The sequence below is a fragment of the Falco rusticolus genome, chromosome 11 (genome assembly GCF_015220075.1).
Source record: "Falco rusticolus isolate bFalRus1 chromosome 11, bFalRus1.pri, whole genome shotgun sequence".
NCBI lineage: Eukaryota > Metazoa > Chordata > Aves > Falconiformes > Falconidae > Falco > Falco rusticolus.
The window spans coordinates 13,146,704-13,170,339 of record NC_051197.1 but is presented as its reverse complement, the minus strand read 5'-3'; the positions used below and the strand labels follow the sequence as shown (position 1 = coordinate 13,170,339).

At 38.1% G+C, this 23,636-nt stretch overlaps 1 protein-coding gene across 1 annotated transcript in view; it reads right to left on the bottom strand.

Annotated features, from left to right (window-relative positions):
• The window catches only part of ST6GALNAC3 (ST6 N-acetylgalactosaminide alpha-2,6-sialyltransferase 3), a 228,416-nt gene extending 205,081 nt beyond the window's left edge, over positions 1 to 23,335 (bottom strand). Inside the window, exon 1 of the mRNA XM_037404629.1 lies at positions 23,103 to 23,335. Coding sequence (XP_037260526.1) covers positions 23,103 to 23,120 — 18 coding nt within the window. The 5' untranslated portion in view covers positions 23,121 to 23,335. The remainder of the gene's footprint in view (positions 1 to 23,102) is intronic.
• Positions 23,336 to 23,636: the final 301 nt, after the last annotated feature.

Genomic DNA, 23,636 nt, shown 5'->3' with positions numbered 1-23,636 from the left:
CTTCAGGTAAGATACTTGAAAAGCAACTCTGAGGTCTTGGGATCCTTATAAAATAACACACAGACTCCTACGACCCAAACTCTTAGTGATATCAAGGAAACAGAAACCAGGCACCAAGTATGTATCTTTTTGTATTCCCAAACGTTTAAACTGCTTTTCAAAAATAAGACTTGAGACCCAGCAATTCTGCAAATTTTTTTAAATGCCGAGCATGACGAGCTTTTGAAATGTTACCCTTTGGGCCAACATGACGCCACCTCCAACATTTTATGCCTAGCCTTATCAGTCCTGGCAGGGATCTGGCTTCACAGCTTGAAAATCTATGCATAGACAAACATCTGGCAGCAATCTGAATGTGGCTCCTCTTCAGCTGCCTGATTAACAGCCACACTGGGTTTGGATAGCCACTATCTCAGACACCTCCTTATGCCTCTCAGCAACTCCATGGGGGAGAACAGCAGCAAACCACAAAAAAGCATACCTGTAAAGCAGTCTCTGGAGCTGATTGGTCTTTTTGGTCTATAGTCTTCATTTGTAAGATTCATGGCCTGGATTCCAGTTCTTTTGACAGTAATGGACACAAGACTGGCAGAAATAGGTTCACAAAGAAGGAAAAAACTGAACCTGTTCCCTCTGCCCTCCCCACAGCTCCTTCCATCCATTATCTGGTATCAGACTCTCTGGCAAAAATGGCTGACAGATTACTTGGGGGGCGGGGAGGAAGGAAAAACAAAAAAAAAATATTGCAGTTTCTATGAGATGTGTCCTACATAACCCAGAAATACAGACACACTGCCAGCTGCCTTCTGGGCCATTCCATAGCAGAAGGGAAGCTTTTGTAACAGAAACACATCTACTAGAAACTGGACAGACAGGAAAACCACAGATTTTACCATTATACCGTATGAAATGGGACCCAAGAGTTTTTACACAATGGATGTCACCATGTTCCTGTGCAGTCTCTGCCATCAAGAATCAAAAAGCCTTTTCTCCAAGTCATCATCAACCTGGTTAATTCCCACATTGTAAAAAAGCAGGATTCACAGGGCTTTGGGGGGCAGGGGGTTTCGCTTGCCCGTTTTTGATAGAAACAAGCAATGGACAAACCAGATCCATAGAAAAGAGCAGGGTGGCTGAAAAATCAAATTCAAAGTGAGAACAGCTGCAAGAGAGGTCTGTAGCAAATAGGAATCTTATTGTAATGTCTGTCAATACACAGTCTTAAAAAGGGAAGAAAGCAAGGCAGGAGTGTAAAACAAATATCAGAGGCTTCTGAGATAGATGCAATGCAATGAATATAAGACACGGGCCAAATCTAACCCAAATAATGTCAACGCATTGAGAAGAATGCATACACACAGTAGTGTTGACACTGCTGATAACACAAGCTGAAACATATCCTATTAGATCCCAAAGATTTTTTCATGCAATATCAGACATGCATGACTTCTTATTCCATTGATTTCATTCCCTTTTCTGCTAGCAAGAGGATTGAGTTAGAGATCCAGTCCAGTCAATGACCTTCTTTCCAGTGACTTTTGTGGGCTCTGGCCCAAGCCCGTACTTGTCATGGCCAATGCACAGTTTACAGTATTTGTCTTGTCTGTTACTGTCCAAAAGGAAATTTCAATGTTTTGCATATCTATGTGTTGAATCGGAAAGAAAGCAGATTTTGCTAACAGCAGTAGAAAATAGCTTCAAGGAGAAGAGGCAAAATTAATTTTGGACCTTAACAAGCCAAATTAATGAGCTATTCAGTCAATAATTGACATATTGGAATATATTAAGGGGTCCTAATGACTCTGAATGCACCCAAGTCACCTACACAGCCTTTACAGCAGGAAGGGCAGGGGGAAGGAAGTACCGAACAAGCCAGCCTTGCACATGCACAACCACACTTGGTATCAGACTCTCTTTCAGGTTGAATGTTTTGTTTTAGTGTACCAGAAGTGAAACAGGACTTCATGGATTAATTCAAATTATAACTAATGCAAACAACAGGTCTAATAATTTCCCATGCACTTGCGGAGCTCCAAAGAGAGTGGGCATAGCGCAACTAAACTACAATTCAGAGGTCTGCACAGGAGATTTTTTTCTCCTCCATGCTCAAGCTAACTCATTAACTTAGAAGAGGAATTGAATCCAGTCTTTTACAATGTTATTGTACTTAAAGCACTTTTCTATATGTAGATTTCAGGACATCACAGTCTAGAGTCATTAGTTTAACACAGGCTGCAGAAAATTTGTACTAGCAACACTGTACAGCAACTGCTTACTTGTGGGAAATGCAAAAAAAGAAGGAAAATTAAAAGGAGAGGAAAAGCAACTGAAGAAGCCCCTACAAATACACAGTGATTAGTTGATGCAGTTATGAGGGGGTTGGTTTGGTTTTGGAACTTTTCAAGAAGCCACAGGACAGAGGCAAAAATCTCAATACCTCATTATTCAGCTTAAATTTATGGATTATAAACCACTTTTTGAGCACCCAACGATGTTTATAAATGAGTTTGTCTTGCCCCACCTATGCTTTGTATTCTAACATAACCTGCATCTTCATTTTTTTCTGAAAGAGTAAGCAATCAGTAATGATAACAGTGCAACACATGCAGCTTCCAACACTATCACCATCTCCTGCCTCTGTGTTCTTCCAGGGCACAGTGAAAGAGAAAATATTTCTCATGTTTACTCTTATTTCTTCTGTCATGCACACAGTATAGCATCTTAAACTTCCAATTTTTTATGCTCTCTCCAGATAGAGTTCTTGAGCAAATACTTTGACATTTGTTTATGCTTCCATACTACAAGTGTGAATGAATTTTCATCATATTTTGTTTCAAAAATACCCAACAAAATGAATAAACAAATCAAAAAATAACCAGGGGGACAATGCACATGCAGCTGCACGTTCTGAAGGTACTTTCAGCTAAGCTTTCCAATTACAAATTATTAATTTGTGATATACAACCATTTTGCACAACAACAATCAAAACAGAGGAGTGATTTTTTTTCTATTTTATAGGCTGCTTAAAAATGTTCGTCCTTAGCTCTGCAGTCCCTTATACTCGCCTCAGTCAAAGAGTTTCAGTGGGTTTTACAATGTCTACAAAAATGCTTTTTGCATCCACAGTATGCTTAAAAGCTTTATTTCAGATGCCAGCCCCACATACAAAATCCCATTCACAGACCTTTAATCAGACTCAGTTAGCCTCCGCAGTGAGTTAAGGGCACACTGACACAGTGATGAGACCAACTGGCTGAGAACCAACACAGTTTGAGGCTCAGCCAAGGAAAGTAAAAATTGAACACGTTAATTCATGACACTGCTGGAAAAGGAAATTTAAAACCAGGAGTGCTAGAAAGGAGCAAGGACCTTGGCCCAAAGCTGTCACCAGGCAGCCCCCAGTCCCATTTTCTATTTGTGTTTCAGTCTGTCTATAGGTAGTTTCTCTGCTCTGGGTTCTTGTCTCCCTCAGCAGTGTAACTCTGGCAGACAAACATGCTCTTTCAGATATTCACAGCCCAGCTACCAGTAATATCAGCAACAACCATGAAGATCAGTGTTAATATGGGAATATGCCCTATTTATTCTTTCTCCAACTCAAGATTTTCCAGCCACTAAAGTGGAAAAACTTTGCTGACAGGCACATTATTAAAACAAAAAAAACCAAAAAACCACTGCAGGAAATGATCCTCAGAGAAAGGTAACGCACTTTCACCTTCTTATCTTAAAAAATATCAGAGCACCCATCTTAGGCTGGAATATAAGGCAGTATAATTTTCAAAACATCATAGTGCTTCATGCATTGTTTTCCTAGATGGATGGTTCCTATGAAGTAGGTTTTACAGTCATCTTTTCCACATGCAATGTTGAATTCGTTGTTGCTGCCTAAGAAAACAATACTATAGTATATGGGACAATTCCCCACAAACTGCTTTTACCAATAAGTGTGAAATACAGAAAGCACCGTATTCTACAGACTGAATGCAATGTTTTAAAAGTCGTCTACAATAACTTCTAAGGAGCTGTGCATAAATACGCATTTTCAGATGAAGTTTCAGTAACTTACTGTTCAAACAATTTACAAAGTGTTGGCAATACCAAGCCCTACTAGCAATGCATTCATTTTAAGAGACAGAACATAGCTTACTAAACTGGTTTACATATGATCAATAAATCATTTATAATGGACTGTGAAACCCACAGAAAAAAATAAATACAATAAATTAATTTCATTTGGTAAACGCAGATATTGACTAGCTATTTAATATAGCACTTAGACCATATGAAACACCTGTCTATAGCATGACATGCTTACTATTCACCACTGAAATAGGTAATCTTTAATAAAAAATACTAAATTTAATTCTAAAGATTATTGACCTGCTCTAGTTGTTAAATACATCATTCATAACACATTTAATGAAATATTTATTCAGAGTCATGCAATCCTTGAAACAAACACATTTTCACAGCTGTTGAAATAGCACCAGTCTTCTACGCAGTAACTACTTCATGACTTATGACGAACACATTAACAATTTATAGGCTAGCCTGAATTAAGGCAGAAAACATTAGGGAGGACATGCATTTGGGTATCTAGCAGAACTAAACAGCAGGGGCAGAGAAACACCAGGGGAGCACCATGCCCCTGGGGACTTCAAGAGTAAAATCCCTCCTTTCTTTGGTCCTAGAAGGGTCCTCTAAAACACTGGGCTTGTTCTTACATGTCTTCAAACTTTTGCAGCTACCTTAAGACTTGCTAGTCTTACTTGCAAATTTTCACAGCTTACCTTCTGTTTCTACAATGTATTTATGCCTTAGCAGTGTTTTGGACTCAGTGTGAGAAAAGCAGTTGGTACAATACCTTTAAATAGGACAGTGACATTACAGTTAAAAGTTTGAGATTCCAGCATTTTCAAGCAGCTGAAAAAGTTAACCAGCAAAACCATTTTTATCCATCAAGACAGAATTAAACACCTTTTTTCTGTTTACTAAAATCATGATTTGCATGTAATAAGTTGATTGTTTTTTATTCAAATATCATTCATGTCCCCAAATAAAAGAGGCAGGTGCAACCACTGCTCTATTTCCTGACTACTGACAACCACCCACCTTGGCCTTGGGACATAGCTTTCTCACTACATCTGATTTCAATTAAGCTACGCGCCTTTTTTTTTTTTAATGCTGCAGAGACCATTAGCTTGTTACTTTGCAGCTTCAATAAGGGCAGAAGCTCTGCAGTATACCATGGAAATGTGCTCTGGCTTATAGAAGCACCCAAGCCTGTTTGCAACACCACTGTAGGGTGACCCAGTACTGCTCAAAATACATGCCATATTTATTTCTCTGTCCCAGCACCGTTATCTCCCTGTTATTTTACTATTTAAAAGAAAAATTTAACTCTTGTCTTCTGCAGAACACAGTTTACTTCAAAAGCAACACAACAACATAAAATGGCTTCATACTCCTGTGTGGCTAGTAAAATGCTTAAGGTAAACCAAATTCCCTACACCAGGACCGCCAGTAGTCTCATTACCGAAACTAAAGAATCCTTCATATATCTGTCCTGGAAAGTCATTGCTACAGTAAGACAGACAATCCTGATTCAACAATTTTGAATTGAGCACAATGTTTAAACTTTTAGGTTTGGTTTGTTGTTTTTCTTTTTAATTATAACATTGCTCTGTTACAACACTCCTGTAAAAAGCAGTGTTTAAGAAAGGAGTAAGATCCTTTCTTCTGGAAGTACAGGTTAAGACTCACAGAAAGCAGACTAATTAATCCCATCTGAGCAAGGTCAGAGCTGACCTTGCACGAGTTTCATAGAAATATGAAAAAGACTAAATAAGAAAAATTCAGATTACTAGGAGAGACTAAGACTTTAAATTCCTGTGGCTGATCAGAAGTTTTTGTTGTTATATCATTTGCAGTGAAAAATGTGTTCCATTAGGAAAAAAAGAAAAAAAGGAACAAAAATATCTGTTGTCTCCTATTTACCTAAATTCTAAGTTTAACTGTATGGCTACGAAAGCAGCAGATTATTCAAAAAGACCTTTCTGACATACTGTCCTTGACAGCCAAGTCAGACTTGCACTTAATATAACCACTTGGCAAATTACACGAAACTGTTGTTTAGACAAAACCAAAAGAGGGACGATAAACTGGATTTAAGACAGGATATTATTCTGACTTATGTCCAATCTCTGCTTATTATTTTGTCATATTTTTTTTAGTAATTATTCCCTAAAATACCAGAGGTGCTGAAAGAGACAACAGACATGTTCAATCCAGGTGTAAACTAATAAAGTCAAAAGACCTGTTTCAGTTGTCCTTTAGTTTATATCCTTTACTAAAAGGATACATTTAAAGATTCTGGAGAGAGGAAAAACACTGGTAAAATCTCTGGCTATAGCTGCAGAGGAGACATTCCCAACAGGGAGTTTTACCTTAATTTAAAACAGAAAAAGTCTGATCTGCTAAGCACAGTAACAGCAACTAAACCCACAAACTGACAGGACGGACTGTTTATTTACAGCTTCTTTAAGGTAGGACACAGACCCTTCAGTTGAAAACGCTGGAATAGTTTGCTGCTTTTTGATATGGAGGTCTGAACTGCTGAAAATGAAGCTTTATTCTAGTCATGCATAGTAACCTACTTATGCCCTCCGGTCTATCAAAGTCAGAAAATTTAAAAATATTGTGTCTGTATCAGACAACGTCTATGAAAGAAAGTTTAGGAACTGGTAAAAGTATTGAAAAGCCAGAAGCTACATCCAGAAAGACAAGAGGATATGAGTTACAGTCAGTAGTTACATTTGCCCTTAACCTTCATCCACCAGAATGTGGACATGCATGCAAACAGATTCTAGGCCAGTCTTGCAAACAGCAATCTATCTGAAATTGTGCATATTTGCCTCTGATTGGGCCTGCTATAATAGACCGTGTAATAAAACCAATTCTGGGGCTGTGGGATGCTTGTAATAATCCTCAAGAAAAACATAAGATGAGAACAAAGCAAAATATGTCTTTAACTCCTCTGAAACCTGTTAGACTAGGTTTGTGCATATCTAGCAGATGTTGTCCATTAAAAACATTGTACATTCTACCACTCCAGTAAAAATAACGTTGTGAGATGCAAATAGCACAGTCTTACCACGCACAGTTTGGGTGAGCAGAATTCAGAGTTTACTGTGCCAGCACTACAACCCTTGAGAAACAAGAAAAGTGTGGAGTTCAGCAGAAACAGCTGGAATAAATCACTCCTGTTCATCATACTCAGCTCTATTAAAGGCATATGTATCAAACATTCCCACACTTACCCTTAATACCGAAAAAAAAACCCCATAGAATTTTCATACCAGTAGTAAGCTATAAACCTCATTCCAGGTAGTCTCTCTTGTATAATTACTGAAAGCTTACTTTCCTGGTGAAAAAGTTAATAACTCTGAATCTAGGTTTTAAATAGGGCCTTTGGGAAAAAACAGGGCAAGGTGAGTCTGTGAACTGCAGAAAGTAGTGCTGAAAAGAGATGGACTGGGATTTGCACTCTCAATCTCACAAACCATCAAATTACTAGAAGCTTATTGGTTTACCTAGATTCCCTTGTCTAGCTGAACACAGGCAGAAAAAGAAGAGTTATACCCCACCACTTCAGAAAATTTTCAACTGAGTGCATTATGCATGAACAAATTAAATTTAGGGTCTAGGACAAAAAAAACCCTGCCACATTAAAGTTTGCTGCCAAATACAATCCTTCAAGCTTTCTTTAGAGTATTGCAAGCTGTAATTCTTTTCAAAGAAGCCTGCACTGAGTTGCAGACACCTTAACAAAGGATCAAGAATGCTACATTCAGGATAACCAGTCAGTAATTTATTCATGCCCTAAGCCAACTGATAAACAGTTCCTCACGTCATGGCTAAAGGACCACTATTTCCAGCTCTTCAATCTACCCCTCTACATGTAAAATCATTAAATTCCCGGTGTTTTTACCTTCTGGAGGTAACACTATGCCACCTCAGCAAGATTAAAGAAAGAACAAAAAATGCTTGACCTGCCCATAGGTGAGGATGATTCTGCTACCACAGCTATTATAAGCATATTTCAATAAACCTGCTACATATGATGTACTACAATTAAGCAGCATTATAGGAATCATAAAATCATGGAATAATTAAGACTGGAGACCTCTAGAGATCACCTAGTCAAACCTCCTGCCTTAAAGTAGACCTAATTTCAAAGTCACGTCAGGTTGCTCAGGACCTTGTCTTGTTGACTTTTGAATATTTTCAAGGCTGTTTATGACAGGCCACTGTGCCAATATTATTCCAGTTTTAGTGTAATTTTTTTCTCCTTGTATTTATTTGGAATTTGCCTTGTTGCAGCTTGTGGATGCTGACTCCACCATGCTCCTCTGAGAAAAGCCTGTCTCCGTCTTCTCTAACCCTTCTGGAGATAGAAGACTGCTAGAAGCTACTCTTCAGTCTTTGCTTTTCCAGGCTGGGCAAACCCAGCTCCCTCAGACTCTTCTCATAAGATTTTTCTTTTCTAACAACTAGGACACTAGTGGGTGGGTGCTTATCTGCCTCCCACTCCTTGCAAAGGAGAAAACTCAGGCTTTGGGATTTTTTAATTTTAGTTCCTATAGAAAAAAAGCACACACACACACCATCTTCCCATACACACACAGGCATACTTGGTATTTGTTCTAGGGGATGAGGACAGGGCAAAAACTTGTCTAATGGTCGATCCAACAAGTCCTTTCCATCTCCCTTGTCACACTTCAGAATTACTTTTGGCCTGTGGCAGGAAAAGAACAGGGACAAGCCCCAATCTCTACTGGGTGCCTACATTTGCCAGGGAAGAGACAAGTTTTAAAAATCCATACAGTAGTTAAAGATCTCTTCTTTGAAGAAAGGCCTTAATTAAGCCAGATAACAGGCTGTCATTAAAAGAAATGCCATCAGGCACCTCACTTATTCAGGCAGCCCAGGTGCAAACTTTTGTTGGCTTTCAGAGAGGCAGCAATACCCCCATGGTCCTGTAAATGAGCACTACTGCACGCAGATGCCTTAGCATGTGCACAGCTTGGGAGGCAATCATTTGATGTCACATAACCAGCCCTCCCATGGCTGGTTTTCATGGACCAATGTTTCTCTCAGCAGAACAAGAAAAAAAATAATTGTTTGGATCCTTTTTTTTTTCAACCAACAGACATAAAAAGAACAAACAAATAAAATCTACTATCATAACCCAGAAAGGAGACGCCAATATTTCCTTCCTCTCACAGGAAAAAGATCAGAAACACCTGGTGATCCAGCCTATTGCATTATGCATACGTTGCTACACTTGTTTAGTGCTTCAATAGCAACAATGAAATTAAAACAGAAAAAAGCCTGGCCTACCATTCTGTTATTTCTTCCTAATGGTAGAAATCTTCTACTCTTTATATGGCTAATCACATTTCACCACTTCAGTGCTGGAAAAGTTCACCTCACCATCCATATGCAGCCAGGGACAGCCCCTGCTTCTCGGCTCCTACCACCGCACTCAGCCCATCAGCACTTGAAACATCAGCCAAATTAAGAGAGGGACAGTTGCCTTTCACAGCTTACTCCTACATTTTTCCCCCTTTGTGGGTCTGGGAAAGAACGGATGCACTCGCATCTAGCTGCTTTGGAGTCTGGCAAAGCAGTTAGTCAGTTGAGATATCTGACATGTTTTTTTTATTTAGAATCATTGTGTGGGTGGAAATAAATTAACAATTCTGAAGCACTAAAGAGTAAGAAAACAAAATTTCAGATTTATGTTTAAATTTCTCCTGTTTGCATTATTTCTGCAAAGAAATAAAAGTGCTGTAAAAACTAACTTTATCTTACCTGGGGTTTTACGCAAATTTCATATTCACCCCCCCAAACAACAGCAACCCACGTGTTGTCCTGTTTATTGTAGAAATAAGACTGATTTAGTAAAACCAACTGAACCTTTAAACCCATAAGAATATTACAGTACAAACATACAAGAAATCTTATACCTTCTCAAGTAACATTTCTAAATACAATGTAATTTGATTTCAGAACTATTAATGTAGTTTTTCCTGTAATTTCCAACTGAGGGCATCATAAAATACCTTCAGGGATAGCCCTGGCTAATTCCCAGTGCTATTGAAGTTGTTTGGCAATATGTGGACAGTACTTCTGGAATTTCATATCTGACTGGCAGAATGTAACAAATTAAGAAACAGAAAAGACATCCCTCATCAAAACTTAACCCAAGCGTCCATTACTAGACCTGATCTCCAGACTCAGGTTTCAGAAGACAGTTTCATATAACTTTATTTAAATAAATATACTATTTATATATTTGCAGGCTAGCACTTCAAAGCATGTATTGCCTAAATCTTCTTTGAATTAGTCCTTTGCATCTGCTATTATACTTCAAAGAAATTACTTCAATTAATTATGTCTTCCCACAGGTTTGGATACAGCCCTTAATATATTTCATTACCTTTCCTCATGGACTGCATGGCAAATAGATGATTAATAAAAGTACAAAAACAAAGAAATTATTAAGCAAGTACATTACAGATACATAACAATACTACATTTATTATGCTAATAAAATTATTATCAGTCTTCAATCACCTAAATGGAATATTAGGAGGGAACTTTTCACACAAGATCAGCAAAACTTGACTTATTCTCTGAAGTTATTAATACCTTTCTCACCTGATTTATAAATAGCTTTAAATTCCTGAAATGAAACAAGCCTATTAAAGCACAAAAATAGTTTATACTTTTTATTCAACAGTATATTAAAGAACATCATCTAGGCAGTGAGTTGATTACCAATTCCATTCCTCTGTGCTCTGCTTGTCTAGTAGTCACAGATGCATGTAACATAGCTCTATCCTTTCTAGTCATCTGGAATATCATACCCATGATTCAATACGGATCTTATAATCTCACTTTTTTTCCAACTACAGATGGTAGGAAAGATGAGGTAAAGCAGTGGCAGTCCTATGTAAGTAAAGCAATTCTTCTAATTTAATTTGGATGAGAAGGTCTCAAGTATTGACTTGAAAAATAAAGCATAACTCATTTACATAGAATTGTTAGTGAGTGTTTTGAACCGCGGTTAAAACAACCATATGTCCACTAGATCAATGTTATCATACCATTGCTGGTCCAAGCAATGAGATAACCTTTAAAGGTCCTTTCCAACCCAAATCATTCTACAAATCTATGAAAACAGCAATTTTTTGTTGTTAGTAATGAAATACTGATAAACTATATAATTACTTACAACTGATAAAGTGCACAGCTGTTTATGGAAAACTGTACTGAGTGAAGAAACATATGACTGGTCACCACACACCTCAGGCTGCTAGAGCCATAGACCTTGAAGACTGAAGAAAAATTTCAAAACTCAAAAATAAATGTTTCCTCCCAGTAAATATTTTTAAAATCAATTGGATATTCAGGTTTTTATTATACTTTAGTTACACACACACCCCCCAAGTAGAATTCCCACTGTTTTACGTAAACTACTAATGAGTTTTCCATTTTCCTTCTTACAGAGATGTTTATTTCCATAAATGGATTACATTTTCCCATAAATTGCTTTAGAACACTGTCATGCAATGCCTCACAAGACACTTTACAAATACAACAACAGCAGTTTAATGGTGCCATTAGCAAATCATGACAAGCCATGGTACCTTGCCTTGAAGCCCAAAATGAAATTCAACTTTCTGGTCTTATTCACAAAGGGCTGAGGACTTCGCTTTGAGAGCAAGATTTGGCAAACAGAAAAAAATAAAAAGGAGCAAGTCTGTAAAATTCAGTTTTCTTTTCAGTGTCACTGATAATGTTTTCCTGCAGATTTTGAAGCTAAAAAGCAGCTACAATCCATTTCCACACGTCTGTGATCTGCACGATACCTGCCTTTTGGGGGATGCACTTTTCACTGTGCAATTGTTCCTTATTGCAATGGCTGCAGGCAGATATGAAACTGATGATCAGAGGTAAAAGGTAAAATGGAAGTCTGTAGGTCTAACAGCTCTTGCAGTTTGCTTTCAGAACAAGTACACCGAAGTCAGATTCTCTCACTGGAATCAATGAATGGTGAGTAGCAATAAGGTCTTATGCAAGACCTCAGTGGGGAAAAAAGCACAGTCAATCTTCCGGCTAATTCGTAAGTGCCATCAAGCATAACATTGGTTTTAGCAAATACTGAAAGCTGAATTTTCAGAAACATTCATTTTCCAACCCTCACCTGAAATACGAGGCACACCAAGAGCCAAGAAAAGCTATGCAAGCAAAGCTTTAACAAAATGCCAGATGAGCTTTACCTCACGTACCTCAAAAGCACAAACACCCCTAGGAGACAGCAGATGAACAGACACACCACATTCTAGAAGCACGGTCAAACTTGTTTTACTAAATACCATTGGTATTCCAACAGGAAACAAGATATCTTCAGAGGCCAGCAAGATGCAAGACCACAAGCAATTTTAATATCCTTTTTTCATTAGACATTCAGTACCACTCTTTCAATAAAGACCAATTACAGTGCAGTCACTGTTGTATCTTGCTCTCATAGGATCCAACAAGAGAAATTTTTGTCCAGTCTTATTTGGCCACATTATACAACAAAGTAAAGTGGATTTTGAATGGCTTCTTCAAGATCTCTGATGTACAATTATGGGTAATCATTCTTTTAATTTAAAAAATTTGGCAGTAGGACAGAGTGACAGAATTCTGTAATCTTCAGAAATAGGAAGCAAAAAAGAACCAAAAACATTTGAGGGATATAGATGTATATACACTCATATAATGAATAAGACACCACACCTGAAGAAATAAAGGGCCTAAAAGCATAAATCCAACAGACACAGTCACTAACTGTCTATTGGCTGTTTGAGTGCAATTACTGTCTAGAATGATAGCATTAGTGCTCTTAGAATATACTACTGCTTCCTAAATAATTCAGACTTACCTAGAGGCAAATGTAGAGCTTTAGCAATGCAAATATTTGGTGGTACCTGGAGTTTGTGCAGGACTGTGGGTGAGGAGGTAGTGTCATATACAGACAGGGAGATGGCCCCACCGTGTTGTTTAAAGGTTGCAAAGCTAGATAGCATGCAGCCAGCTCAGCTGGTCATAGCTGGGAAAGGTTATAGAGGTATCTACAAGGCCAGGACACACAATCTCTGTCAGGACTAGATGAAGCATTCTAGGCACACTAAAACTACATTCCAGTACTCAGAAGGCACCAATTTAATACGACTGGACAATGGGACTTGTCACCTCTCTAATTCAGAGTCATCAGGCCTGCACATAACAAAGCTGCACTTGTGCTTCAGAACTTCCTATATAGCTTCTTTTTCCATTTAAACAGTGGCTAGATCCAGGCTAGGCTTATTGCCCATACATTGGCAAGCAGTCTCCTGCTGAAGGGCAAACAATTAACAGTATGGGCTGCTACTACTGCTGCAGGAAGTTTTTTGGTATTTAGTATCCACATAAAGATTTCCTGACCCCTTGTAAGTTATCCTTATGCCTGCACCACCTTCTCAGCTGGGCCCAATGCAATCTCTGCAATACTCAGGGAACTAATTAATCTTTAAAATAACCCTCTGGAAAGCAAAAAGAGTTATTCTAACCCAGTTCCATTTTCTGCTTATGTTACCACAGCCCCACGTACAGCTATGCTGGCACAACAGAGGGGAAAGTGAGTAGCTGTAGGTGGATCATCAGAGGTGCCAGTCTCCGAAGCCAAAGCTACAGTAAGGAAAGGGCAAGAGGCTCTGCTCTCTGGGACAGTGACCACCCGTGGAGTATCTGGCTCTTGGATTACGCATTTGGCTCTGGGATCTGGGTCTATTCTTGTGGTTAAAGCAGTGGTTGCAGACAAGGAGACGGAGTCCCTATATTTAGTATTCTCAAGAGGAAGCGTGGTTAGATGGTGGAAGCTTCTATGGCATTTCCAGGTCCTTGGTTCTCTGGTTTCATCTGAAGTGACCTGGTAAAACCACTAAGATACCTTAACTGGTTTAATGAAATATGAGTGGGCAAGTGGCAGTGAACACAAAGGAAAAACCTAGTATGAATTGCATTTCATAATAAGAGTTGAGAACTGCACAGACAGACTGCCAGATTTCAATAACAGGTACAGTGCAGTTAGTGCTGGCTGAGAGAAAGTGCATACCAAGGTAAGGAAAAAGTGTTCCTAAAGATGACATTTCTTATATCTTGTTTGGAATGTTCAGTGACTCTTTTCCCATTTCCCTACCCAAGAAAAACATTTAGTAGGGTAAAACTAATTTTTCTGTAAAAATACTTGTATGCCCTGTGGAAGGAAATGAAAAAAAGAAGAGGAATAAAGACACATGCAGAGACAGCTGTCTGAAATCCTCTCATTAATCATATGGAAAAAAAGTTACAAAAGTTTTTCTTTTGGCAAATCTTCCATATCCCAATTACAAAGGATGTGTCTTCAACCATTTTTTTTTCCCACATTACACATTCCACAGCTCCCAACAATCCCACAGGAGAATGAGTCAGTCTCATTCTCCATTCTGATTTTTTAAATGCAAAGGTGGGGTTTTTTTGTCTCTGCATAAGAAGCACTAATAGAAAGCTCTCTTCTGCTAATAGTTAATTATTACCTGACTAGCTTGCCACAGACAAATGCACACACAGGAAAATTACAATAGATCAACTGATGCACAGTAACTTGTAAATAACTTATTCATGTGGCTGAGAGGGCTAAGCTAGAAAAGTTTAGTAAAACTATAATGAATTTTAATAATTACATAAGCCCCTGTGTGGACACATGTAAACTGGAATTAAAATCTTTATGCTTCTGCTAAATTAGAACAAATGAAACTGTACAGGAACTTTATTCTAGTGTAACTACATCCAACAGCAGAGCTTAACACATTAGAACATGAAAGCCTTCCAGCCTTTTTGAGTTTATCCAAAAAATAAAGTTACTTCCACTCATGAAGAAGGGCCAGATCTTAGGAATTTAGAGGAGTACATACTTAAACCACAAGCACATAAGTTCGTAATCTAATGTAAAATAATAATAATTATTCAAAGTACACCACGTGGTGTTCTACTGGCCTCAATGGGTTTGTAATAATACCAATATGTATATTACAGAGCTAATAAATACATATTTCTATTTCTTAATTGTAGTATCATCCCATCATTCCAAGAAGAAAATTATGTTCAAATCTGAGTAAACAATACATTTGGAAGAAAGTGAAAACTGATGATTAACAAAAGGTTGTGAAACTTGCAATAAAAAAATAAAAAGAGGTGGTATTTTGTTTCTGGCTTTTCCTATTTAGAATTAAAACATCAAACCTCATGGAATGACATCTCACGTTGTTACATGCTTAGGATGGCATCCCCTTTGCCAAAGACATGGCAAACTTTGCTAATTTGCTAATAGTGAGATTATATATAATTTTAAGGAAAGTAATTTTAGAAAGAGACAGAAGATACCTAATCCTACACCAACCAACATGCAAGAAATGCATCATTAGAAGAGACAGGATCTATAAATAATTAATTCTGTATTTCTTCTGAACAAATTGTTATTCCCATGAAATAAAAATGTTTTTCTGATTACTTCCAACTGCTCCACACCTGCACCTTACCTGCCTAGGCTAGCATTCCACTACCTATTGTTAATGCAAATTGCTGCAAAATGTACCTTTCACAAAAAGTTTCTGCTTCATTTAATTGTTAGTAAGTGTGGTGCTTCCATGTTAATTTTGAAATGTCGCACATACTATATAGATACACAAGAACTGCTTAATAGGACTGTGTTCAGACAACACAAGCCATTGCTCCTGAACAGCATCGCTTCCAAGATTTCATGTCCCAAACTCTTTCATTTCAGTTCCTGCCTCACCTTTGTTCTTCTCAATAGTAAAGATGAAAAAGAATACCCAGCATTGTATTTTCTCCAATTTCAGATATATAAATTGAGATTTACCCTATCACAGGTGTTCCTGCTAAAATGATCAGAAGCAAAGTAACTGTCATTATTTTAAATCCAAACCCCATTTATATAAATTTTGTATTGAAAACATAATTCCAGTTGGTTGAGTGATTTTTAAAAAATAAAGGAGTATAGTATACCTGTAAAGCTCCTAAAAAGTATATCAACACACTGGTATATCTTACTTGATAAAACTTGTGACACTACTATCAAAAGCATGTTTGTAACGGTGTAAAGGCAATATTTGCATAAATATTGGGTATTCTTGAAGGGGAGGGGGAGTGCAGAGAATATTCAGTTTAGTATTTAACATTTTTTGAGATGGCATACAGCAATTCATACATCATCCAGCTATGTTTTATTCTGTCCTCAGACTCAGGAACACAACATACATTACAGTCATGCACTGTAATTTTTTCCAAGTTACTGTTCTGGAGAAACGAATGAACCCACTGGAAAAGAGGTGGTCTTTCTTATATCAAGCAGTGCATGGGTTATTTACAAGAACCACCACACAAAATGCAGTAGATGCAGTTTTTCCTTCAACAGGAATAGCAAATTCATCCCGCATGAGTATTTGACGCTGACAACAGTGAAACAACTGCTTCCTCGGCTTTAAGAGATGACAGGGCCCAAGGAAGAGTTTTGCCTTATTCCTTGGGAACACATCCAATAAATAGAGCTGTCTTTACCCACCTTGTTTAAAAACACCTAGAAAAATCAATACTTCCTAGCTCTTGGAGATCTCTCAGAGAGGTCTCAAATAGTGGCAAGATAAAATATACCTCTACATCTTCTTTGTTATGTATGTGCACACTTCTAACCTTCTGTGCTATGAATCAGACCATGGATGGAGAGCAACTGATAGGCAGAAGAAAGTGTTGGGAAAGTGTCATGAATAACTACAAAATCAATTATCAGTTCAACATCTAAAAGTCAAACTAAAAATGTAAAATAAATTTACAATCAATATTTTTTCTTGTATAAAATCGCTATATATTTTATGATAAAAGTCGTTCAGGGGAGGAGATTGGTCTAAAAATTATATTAATCCGATAACCATCAGGAAGACAAAGAAATTCACCTTCCATTCCATGTGTGAGCATTTGACCTTTCCTTTCCTAACAAATACATAGAAAACTTACTTTTTCCTCCTCCTTTAACCTACACACAAAAAATCCCTCCTAAAAAAAAGTCAGCCTGCTACATACATATTACTTCCCTGGGAAAAGATCAAAGAAGAAACCCTGGACAGATCACCATGTCCAGTACTACATTTCTGGAAGGTGCACAGATACCGCTGGAATGAAATATTGCAAAGGAACAGAAAAAGCGGTGAAAGCTCTGCCTTTTCAAATTAACTGTACAGATGCCGTGATAGTTGTGACTAAAACCTAAAACATAAAATACAAACCAAGATCTTTCAAGCTACATTTCAGATCCCCTTAAATTAATCACAAATGTTTAGTTACTGTCACAAAACAAGATATGTTTTCCTTTTGGCTGCTGTTTCACTAGAAATCAGTAAGAGCACATCTGTCCTATATCTCAAGGGGTTTGGTACATTACGTCAAAGTATAAGAATTTGCTGCTTCCTATGATGTTTTATGTCACACTAAGACATGCCAAGTTATCTGGCATTCATGACATGTCAAAAGGAAAACTGAAAAAATTAACAAGGCATAAACCACTGAAACTCTCACACAAGTGCTAATTTTTTTAGAAGTTTAGCTTTAATATGCAATTCCATACCTGTGACAATGTGCACAACAATTCTGTATCCCTGAAGGGGAAGAGGGGAGCCTAAACATCTGGAAGACACATGTTTCATTGCTTAAAGATGTACTGCAGTACAAAAACCTTTCCCCCATTACTGCTTTATCACATAACTACTTAAATGTAGAACTCTAAGTATGAGACAGGTCCTCCTAATTTCATGCTGGTTTTGCAGTTTTAGTTTTAACACCTCTAATGAATTCAGATAGGAAACTCCAGTTTTAAACTAACTGAAGTGTGCTTACACTGGAGATTGCCTCGGTTTAGCTATATGGGCATCAAAATCAAATTCATTCAACCAAAGCAAGTCCTCTTATAGGACTAGACTGACTAGGCTGCCACCTCCTTCTGCTTGGGAGGGGGCTAATGTATTATCTTTAAAGTATAATTAGTTTAAGATTGTTGCAAGTGAGAATGAAAAGTGTCTTTATACTTCTTAGAATTAGAAAAATCAACTGTAGCAAATAAAGATGGAGTGATCGAACAAGAAACCCTGCTTACTGCCTCAGTAATGCTGATTCTTCTCTGTAACTCCTTGTTGTATCCACCTATTACTTTCCAACTCATTTGTGCATACATCATAAGCGGTACCTTTGCATATTTACACCTTCCATCCCTAGAGATACAACCACATACTCCTAGGAATGATTCCAGTCACAGTAGAAATACCACAGCCCACAAAACTGTTGATCATCAGGGTAGGACAGGCTGAGAAGACAGCTCGCATTACAGTGAACCTACAGCAAATTTAGATATTGCTGGGAAATGATCCATCACATGACATTCTCCCATGAGGAGGGGAGGTCACCTTTGTTCCTTTCCATAGGATCTCTCCATTTTTTGTCATGTCAAAGGAAAGAGTGCAGCATGAGAATCAAACAGGATCTAAGTACGTTTCTCAGCAAGGAAAACAGATGGATGCCATACATAAACATTGCTACAGTCAATTTAACAGTCAAGGCAGTATGTGAATTATCTTGGACCTGATTCAAGCAGGATATAGAGGTCACCTCTGTGGAAGGCCCTGCATCCTGCAAATCCCTAGCAGTGAATGGAATTATGGTGAGACAAAGCCTACTCTGCAAAACAGAAATGGAACAAGTAATGTGCTTCTGATGGTGCAGAAACTTGGGAGGAAATATCTACAATCTTCATCATGTAAATAGGGGTTAAAAAATACATCTAATAATTAAATATCCAAAATTACAAACATCTGAACACCAGGACCAGATCCTTTTAGACCTTTTGCCTCTCCCCTCTGAACAGCTACTTGCCAGGCTGGAAAATTTAATATAATGAGATCAGCTTTGCTATTTTAGTCTCAAAAGTGCAGATGGAACATATGTCTGTAGATAGTAATGTTATCTGTATTACTGCAGTGTCTGAAGACCCCCATCAGACGCAGGCCATTGAACACTCAGAGAAAACTCTCAAAGAAAATTCCTACCAAAAACAGTTTACCATGTAAACTAAGGGGAAAACACAACCTATGAATTTAATTAAAACATTTGAGATAACCACAGGGAGGAAACATGCAAAACAATCATAAGTAAACATACAGGTATGGTCAACTTTGACTGCGTCCTGCAGAAAACTGTTACAAGCATGTGCTGAAGAGTTTTGTTTGGTTGAAACCTGTAAGTTACATTTTACAAAACAATATTTTCGATCTTTGAATTAAATAAAAAAAAAATATTAAAGAAACTACAATTTTGGTTGGCCACCTGCTTACTCTAAGGGAAGAACTCACAATCAGCTATGATAATAATAACATCGCCTCACATTGTACAAATACTATTTAAACCACAGAATTTCACTGAATGTTTCAACTCACTTGTGATCTCTGCTGGTAGAAGGTCATGTCCAGCCTATAGGCACATGAAATCTCTTTTGTTCACTGCACAGTAAATACACTGCACACAAGGTAGAAGGAAACCTCTTTCTAGGTTCCACACTTAGCCCGCACTGTATAGGCCCATCACACATGGCGTTTTTTAATTACATTCTACCACATTAAGCCTACAAAATTAAAATTGTACTACGATAACAACATAGTCCACCTCCATCAGCTTCATCAAAACCTCCATTTAAAAAGAAGAGTTTGTAAACCAGGGAAGGCATAATCCCCTACAAACTGCAGCATGTGTGAACTAAGGTACCTGTTCTATTTGCTTTAAAATATCATGGTCCAGTCCTCCGTGGGGGACATCAATATGTTATGGAGTATCATTATCATTCATGTTGTATTTATTGTAAGATGACAGATACATTGCAGTATCATTTTTCAATTACGCGAAAAGTAGCGCTTCTTTGAAGTAATTTATTAAATAACATCTGTCATTATTTTAAAGTGTCAGTGGCTGATACAGTGGAAATTAGAGAGTTCAAAATCTTTATGGATAATAGTGACTACATAAATAGTAATCACTCTGTTAATCTAGTAATCAGCAAGGTGGTATGTAGCTACCATAGTAACAAGCATAAGAACAACTGTTTGCTTCCAAGAAATGCATACACTTCCCTCAGTTATTCTGCCACAATTTTTAAAGGCCCGATGGAAAAAATAAAAATATATCCTGCCTCTTAGAACTCGCCTCTTTCTCTGCATTTCCTCAACAGAAAAGACAATTCCTCAGAAGAAGTTTCACTGGTTTTAAAAAGAATGTCCCACTACTGACTGGGAAGCAAAGTTTCTGGTCCCATGATCAGTGACAGCTCTGCCAATGTTACCTAGGGAGAGCACACAACACCACAGAGACAGCATACACTCTAGTAAGAATCACCTTCCCAAGCATTTCTACAAGGGCTACACACAGAGATTATTTTGTCCAGTAGTCATAGTAAAAGAAGGTCTTGTTTTCTAAAGATTATACACTTTTTCTAATATGCTCTTAAGCACTGTAACTCACTCCAGTTCATTATTAATAGCCACCTTTGTTCTCTGCACTTCATAGACACCTCTATCCAATCTCATTTATACTAAACTCTCACACATACAGAACTCCAACATTCAGCAAGTCTCAATATCAGGGGGGATATAATTTAAAAATCTAGGAATGGAGGCAGGGCAAGACACAAGGCAGAGCCACAGAGGCACTCAGGGCTGAATTTGCAAGGACACAGTGGTTCTGGCTTCCCATTCACTGTGCCGCCACTTAGTTAAAATCTATACCTATAGCTCAAATTATTTTTTCTTTAATTACATTTCCACACAGGTTACTGACTGAATAAATGAGAAAGCAGAGACAAACCTAAGAGAAAGAAGGAGTGTGTAGCTAACAGGCTTATATTTGCAGGATGAAATTAGCCTAGTGTCAAATCAAAAAATATATATTATTCTGAATTTCCTTGCTATGGTAAAAGCTTGAGGAGTATATGTAGGCATTACATTAAAAAACTTATACACCATTAAGTAGCTTGATCTAGAAATTTAAATTACTCCTATGGGATGTCTGTCTGAAAAAGTCCATTGTGCCTCATGGCAAAGCTAATCTTCACATACCTGTTTCAATTTTTATTCTTGCACCTGCCTGCATTAAAAAGATTAAGAATTAAGGTGGCAGAGGGTTGTCTGTCAGAGAATACCAATTTATCTATTGATTTAATCATCAGAATTACAACCAAATGGAGCTCTAGGCCTGGGCAAAGGGAAGGTGTCTATTGTGTTACGATTTGGACTCTAAAAGAAAGTCATACTTGTGTTGGGCTGTATCACCAGGCTGTGCAGAGGAAATTACCGGGAGGCGGAAAGAGACACTGGAGTTTTCTTGTAAAAGAATATTATTTAACTGTTAGGGCCAGAGGGAAGATTTTGCATGTGATCTTTCCACATAGTCAAAAAAAAAAGAAAGCAATTCTGTTTTCTGGTCACTTGCAGATCCAAACTAAGTCATTCAGGGAATGTTTAAAAAGGAATGCATATGCTTATCTTTGTGAAGCCAGGCTCCATTCACAGAACTCATTTATCTTCATCCCAAGTCACAACTTCCAGCTGCACAGTGCTGTCTGCTTAAAGGAGTTTGCTACAATCTATCTCCAAGCAGAATCTGCTAGTTCAGGGAAGTTTCTGCACTTGAGGCAGGCTTTCCATATTTATTAATATAAACTGCCACAACCTACATGCTCACAAAAGAAAACTCAACAGCTGGGTACCACAGATCCGCTAGTGGGGAATGAATGAAAGGGGAAAACAGCACAGCAAAATAAGTTGTTTTTTAAATTGAACACCAAAAAAAAAAGTTATAAGAATTAGATACAAGGAAACACAGGAACGTTTATTATTTGAGGACCATTTTGAAGCTTTGCAATTTATCCATTTTGCTGATGTGCTGAAAGCAACTGCTATGAGAGGCCATCCCAAAGTTTGGGATAATCAAACCTTTGTTAGAAGATCAGACTGAAAATAACGAAGTGTTCACAGATCAGTTTTATTTACTGAAAGGAACAGAGTGCAAGTATTTCCAAAATACACACAGAAAGGAGCAAGGCAGATAGAAAATTAATCAGAAACAAGCCACTTTCAAGCCAGGCACAGGAGTTACTCCCTGCAAGTGACACACTGCAAGGAAACAAACGCTGTTTGTTCTCAACTGACTGCACTTCCGCCTCCTCCCCTTTCATTCAATACTTAGTGCTAGTGATGCTCCCTCCATCTCCGTGACAAGCTGGTTGCAAATACTTTTATCTCAGTGAGGAAAGCAGGCTGGAGAAAGCATATGATCAGATGGTAAGTTTATGCTTATATTTGCTGGTGTGAAGGGGAAAACCCTTTCTCAAATAGGTCACAATTAGCAAATGCAATTAAATATTAAGGATAATTGTGTGAAGCATGTGGATCTTGGATGAATTCAGCAGGGGAGCATGTGCTTAAGGAGCAAGTGGGACAGCTGTGTACATCTGCAACCTTTGCTTTAAAAGCAGTAAATGCTGCACGGTCAGAAAAAAGAGAACTTCCCCTGTTTTGTCCTTCATACTGGAAGTCCGTTGCTCAAATGCTATTGCTCCTGAAGGAATTCAGCTCCGACTAAGTCAGCTGAGACAAACCAGAGCCCCTCACCCCCCTCCTATTATTCGGTACACACTTCCCTTCCCGCTAGCTCACAGTTCTGACAATGCAGGGAAAGAGGAAAAGAATGGCTGAGGGAAGCAAAGCACAGCTGTACGTTGCAGAATCTCTCCATATTCATTTGCCAAACAAAGCCAGTATTCAAAAAGACAACGAAGATGCAATAGGACCATACCAAATCCATGCCTCTGAGCAGCAAGGGGCTCTCTAACAATGCATTCAAGCAACAGATAGAGATTTACCTTCAAAATGCAGGCCATGTTCTTTCTCTATCCTTCCTACCACAGAGCAGCAGGATTCTACTTTGTGAGCAGCAGTTCCAGTGTCAGGCAAAAGGCTGGTAGAGCTGCAGAACTGCTAGAGCCTACATTCCTGTAGATCCAAATAAGGGTACCACGCATCCAGGATCCGTTAGTCATATTAGTCTTTTTATGCCCCGTTTGTTCCACCCATCAGCTTCTACCACTGGCTGGGAGCCAGCCCAGTACCTCCCCTCTGTCACATGACCGAGTTTGATTCATGGCTCCAGCATGTATTTTTGTAAGCTCCAGGATGCTCTCGCGCAATACTATACGTACAAATGGCAATCTATACCTTGCAAATGTTTTGCAACGGTTGTAAATCAAGCTGCATGTTTATAATTAATCCCTGTGTGATTCTCCAAATGTTCTCAGGAGACAGTGGCTGACAGTTGGTTAGAAAAGTCCAAACTCTCTCTATTATTTGAACTCTAAAAAACCTTATGCTGCTTGCTAGTCTAAAGTATTGTTTTATGT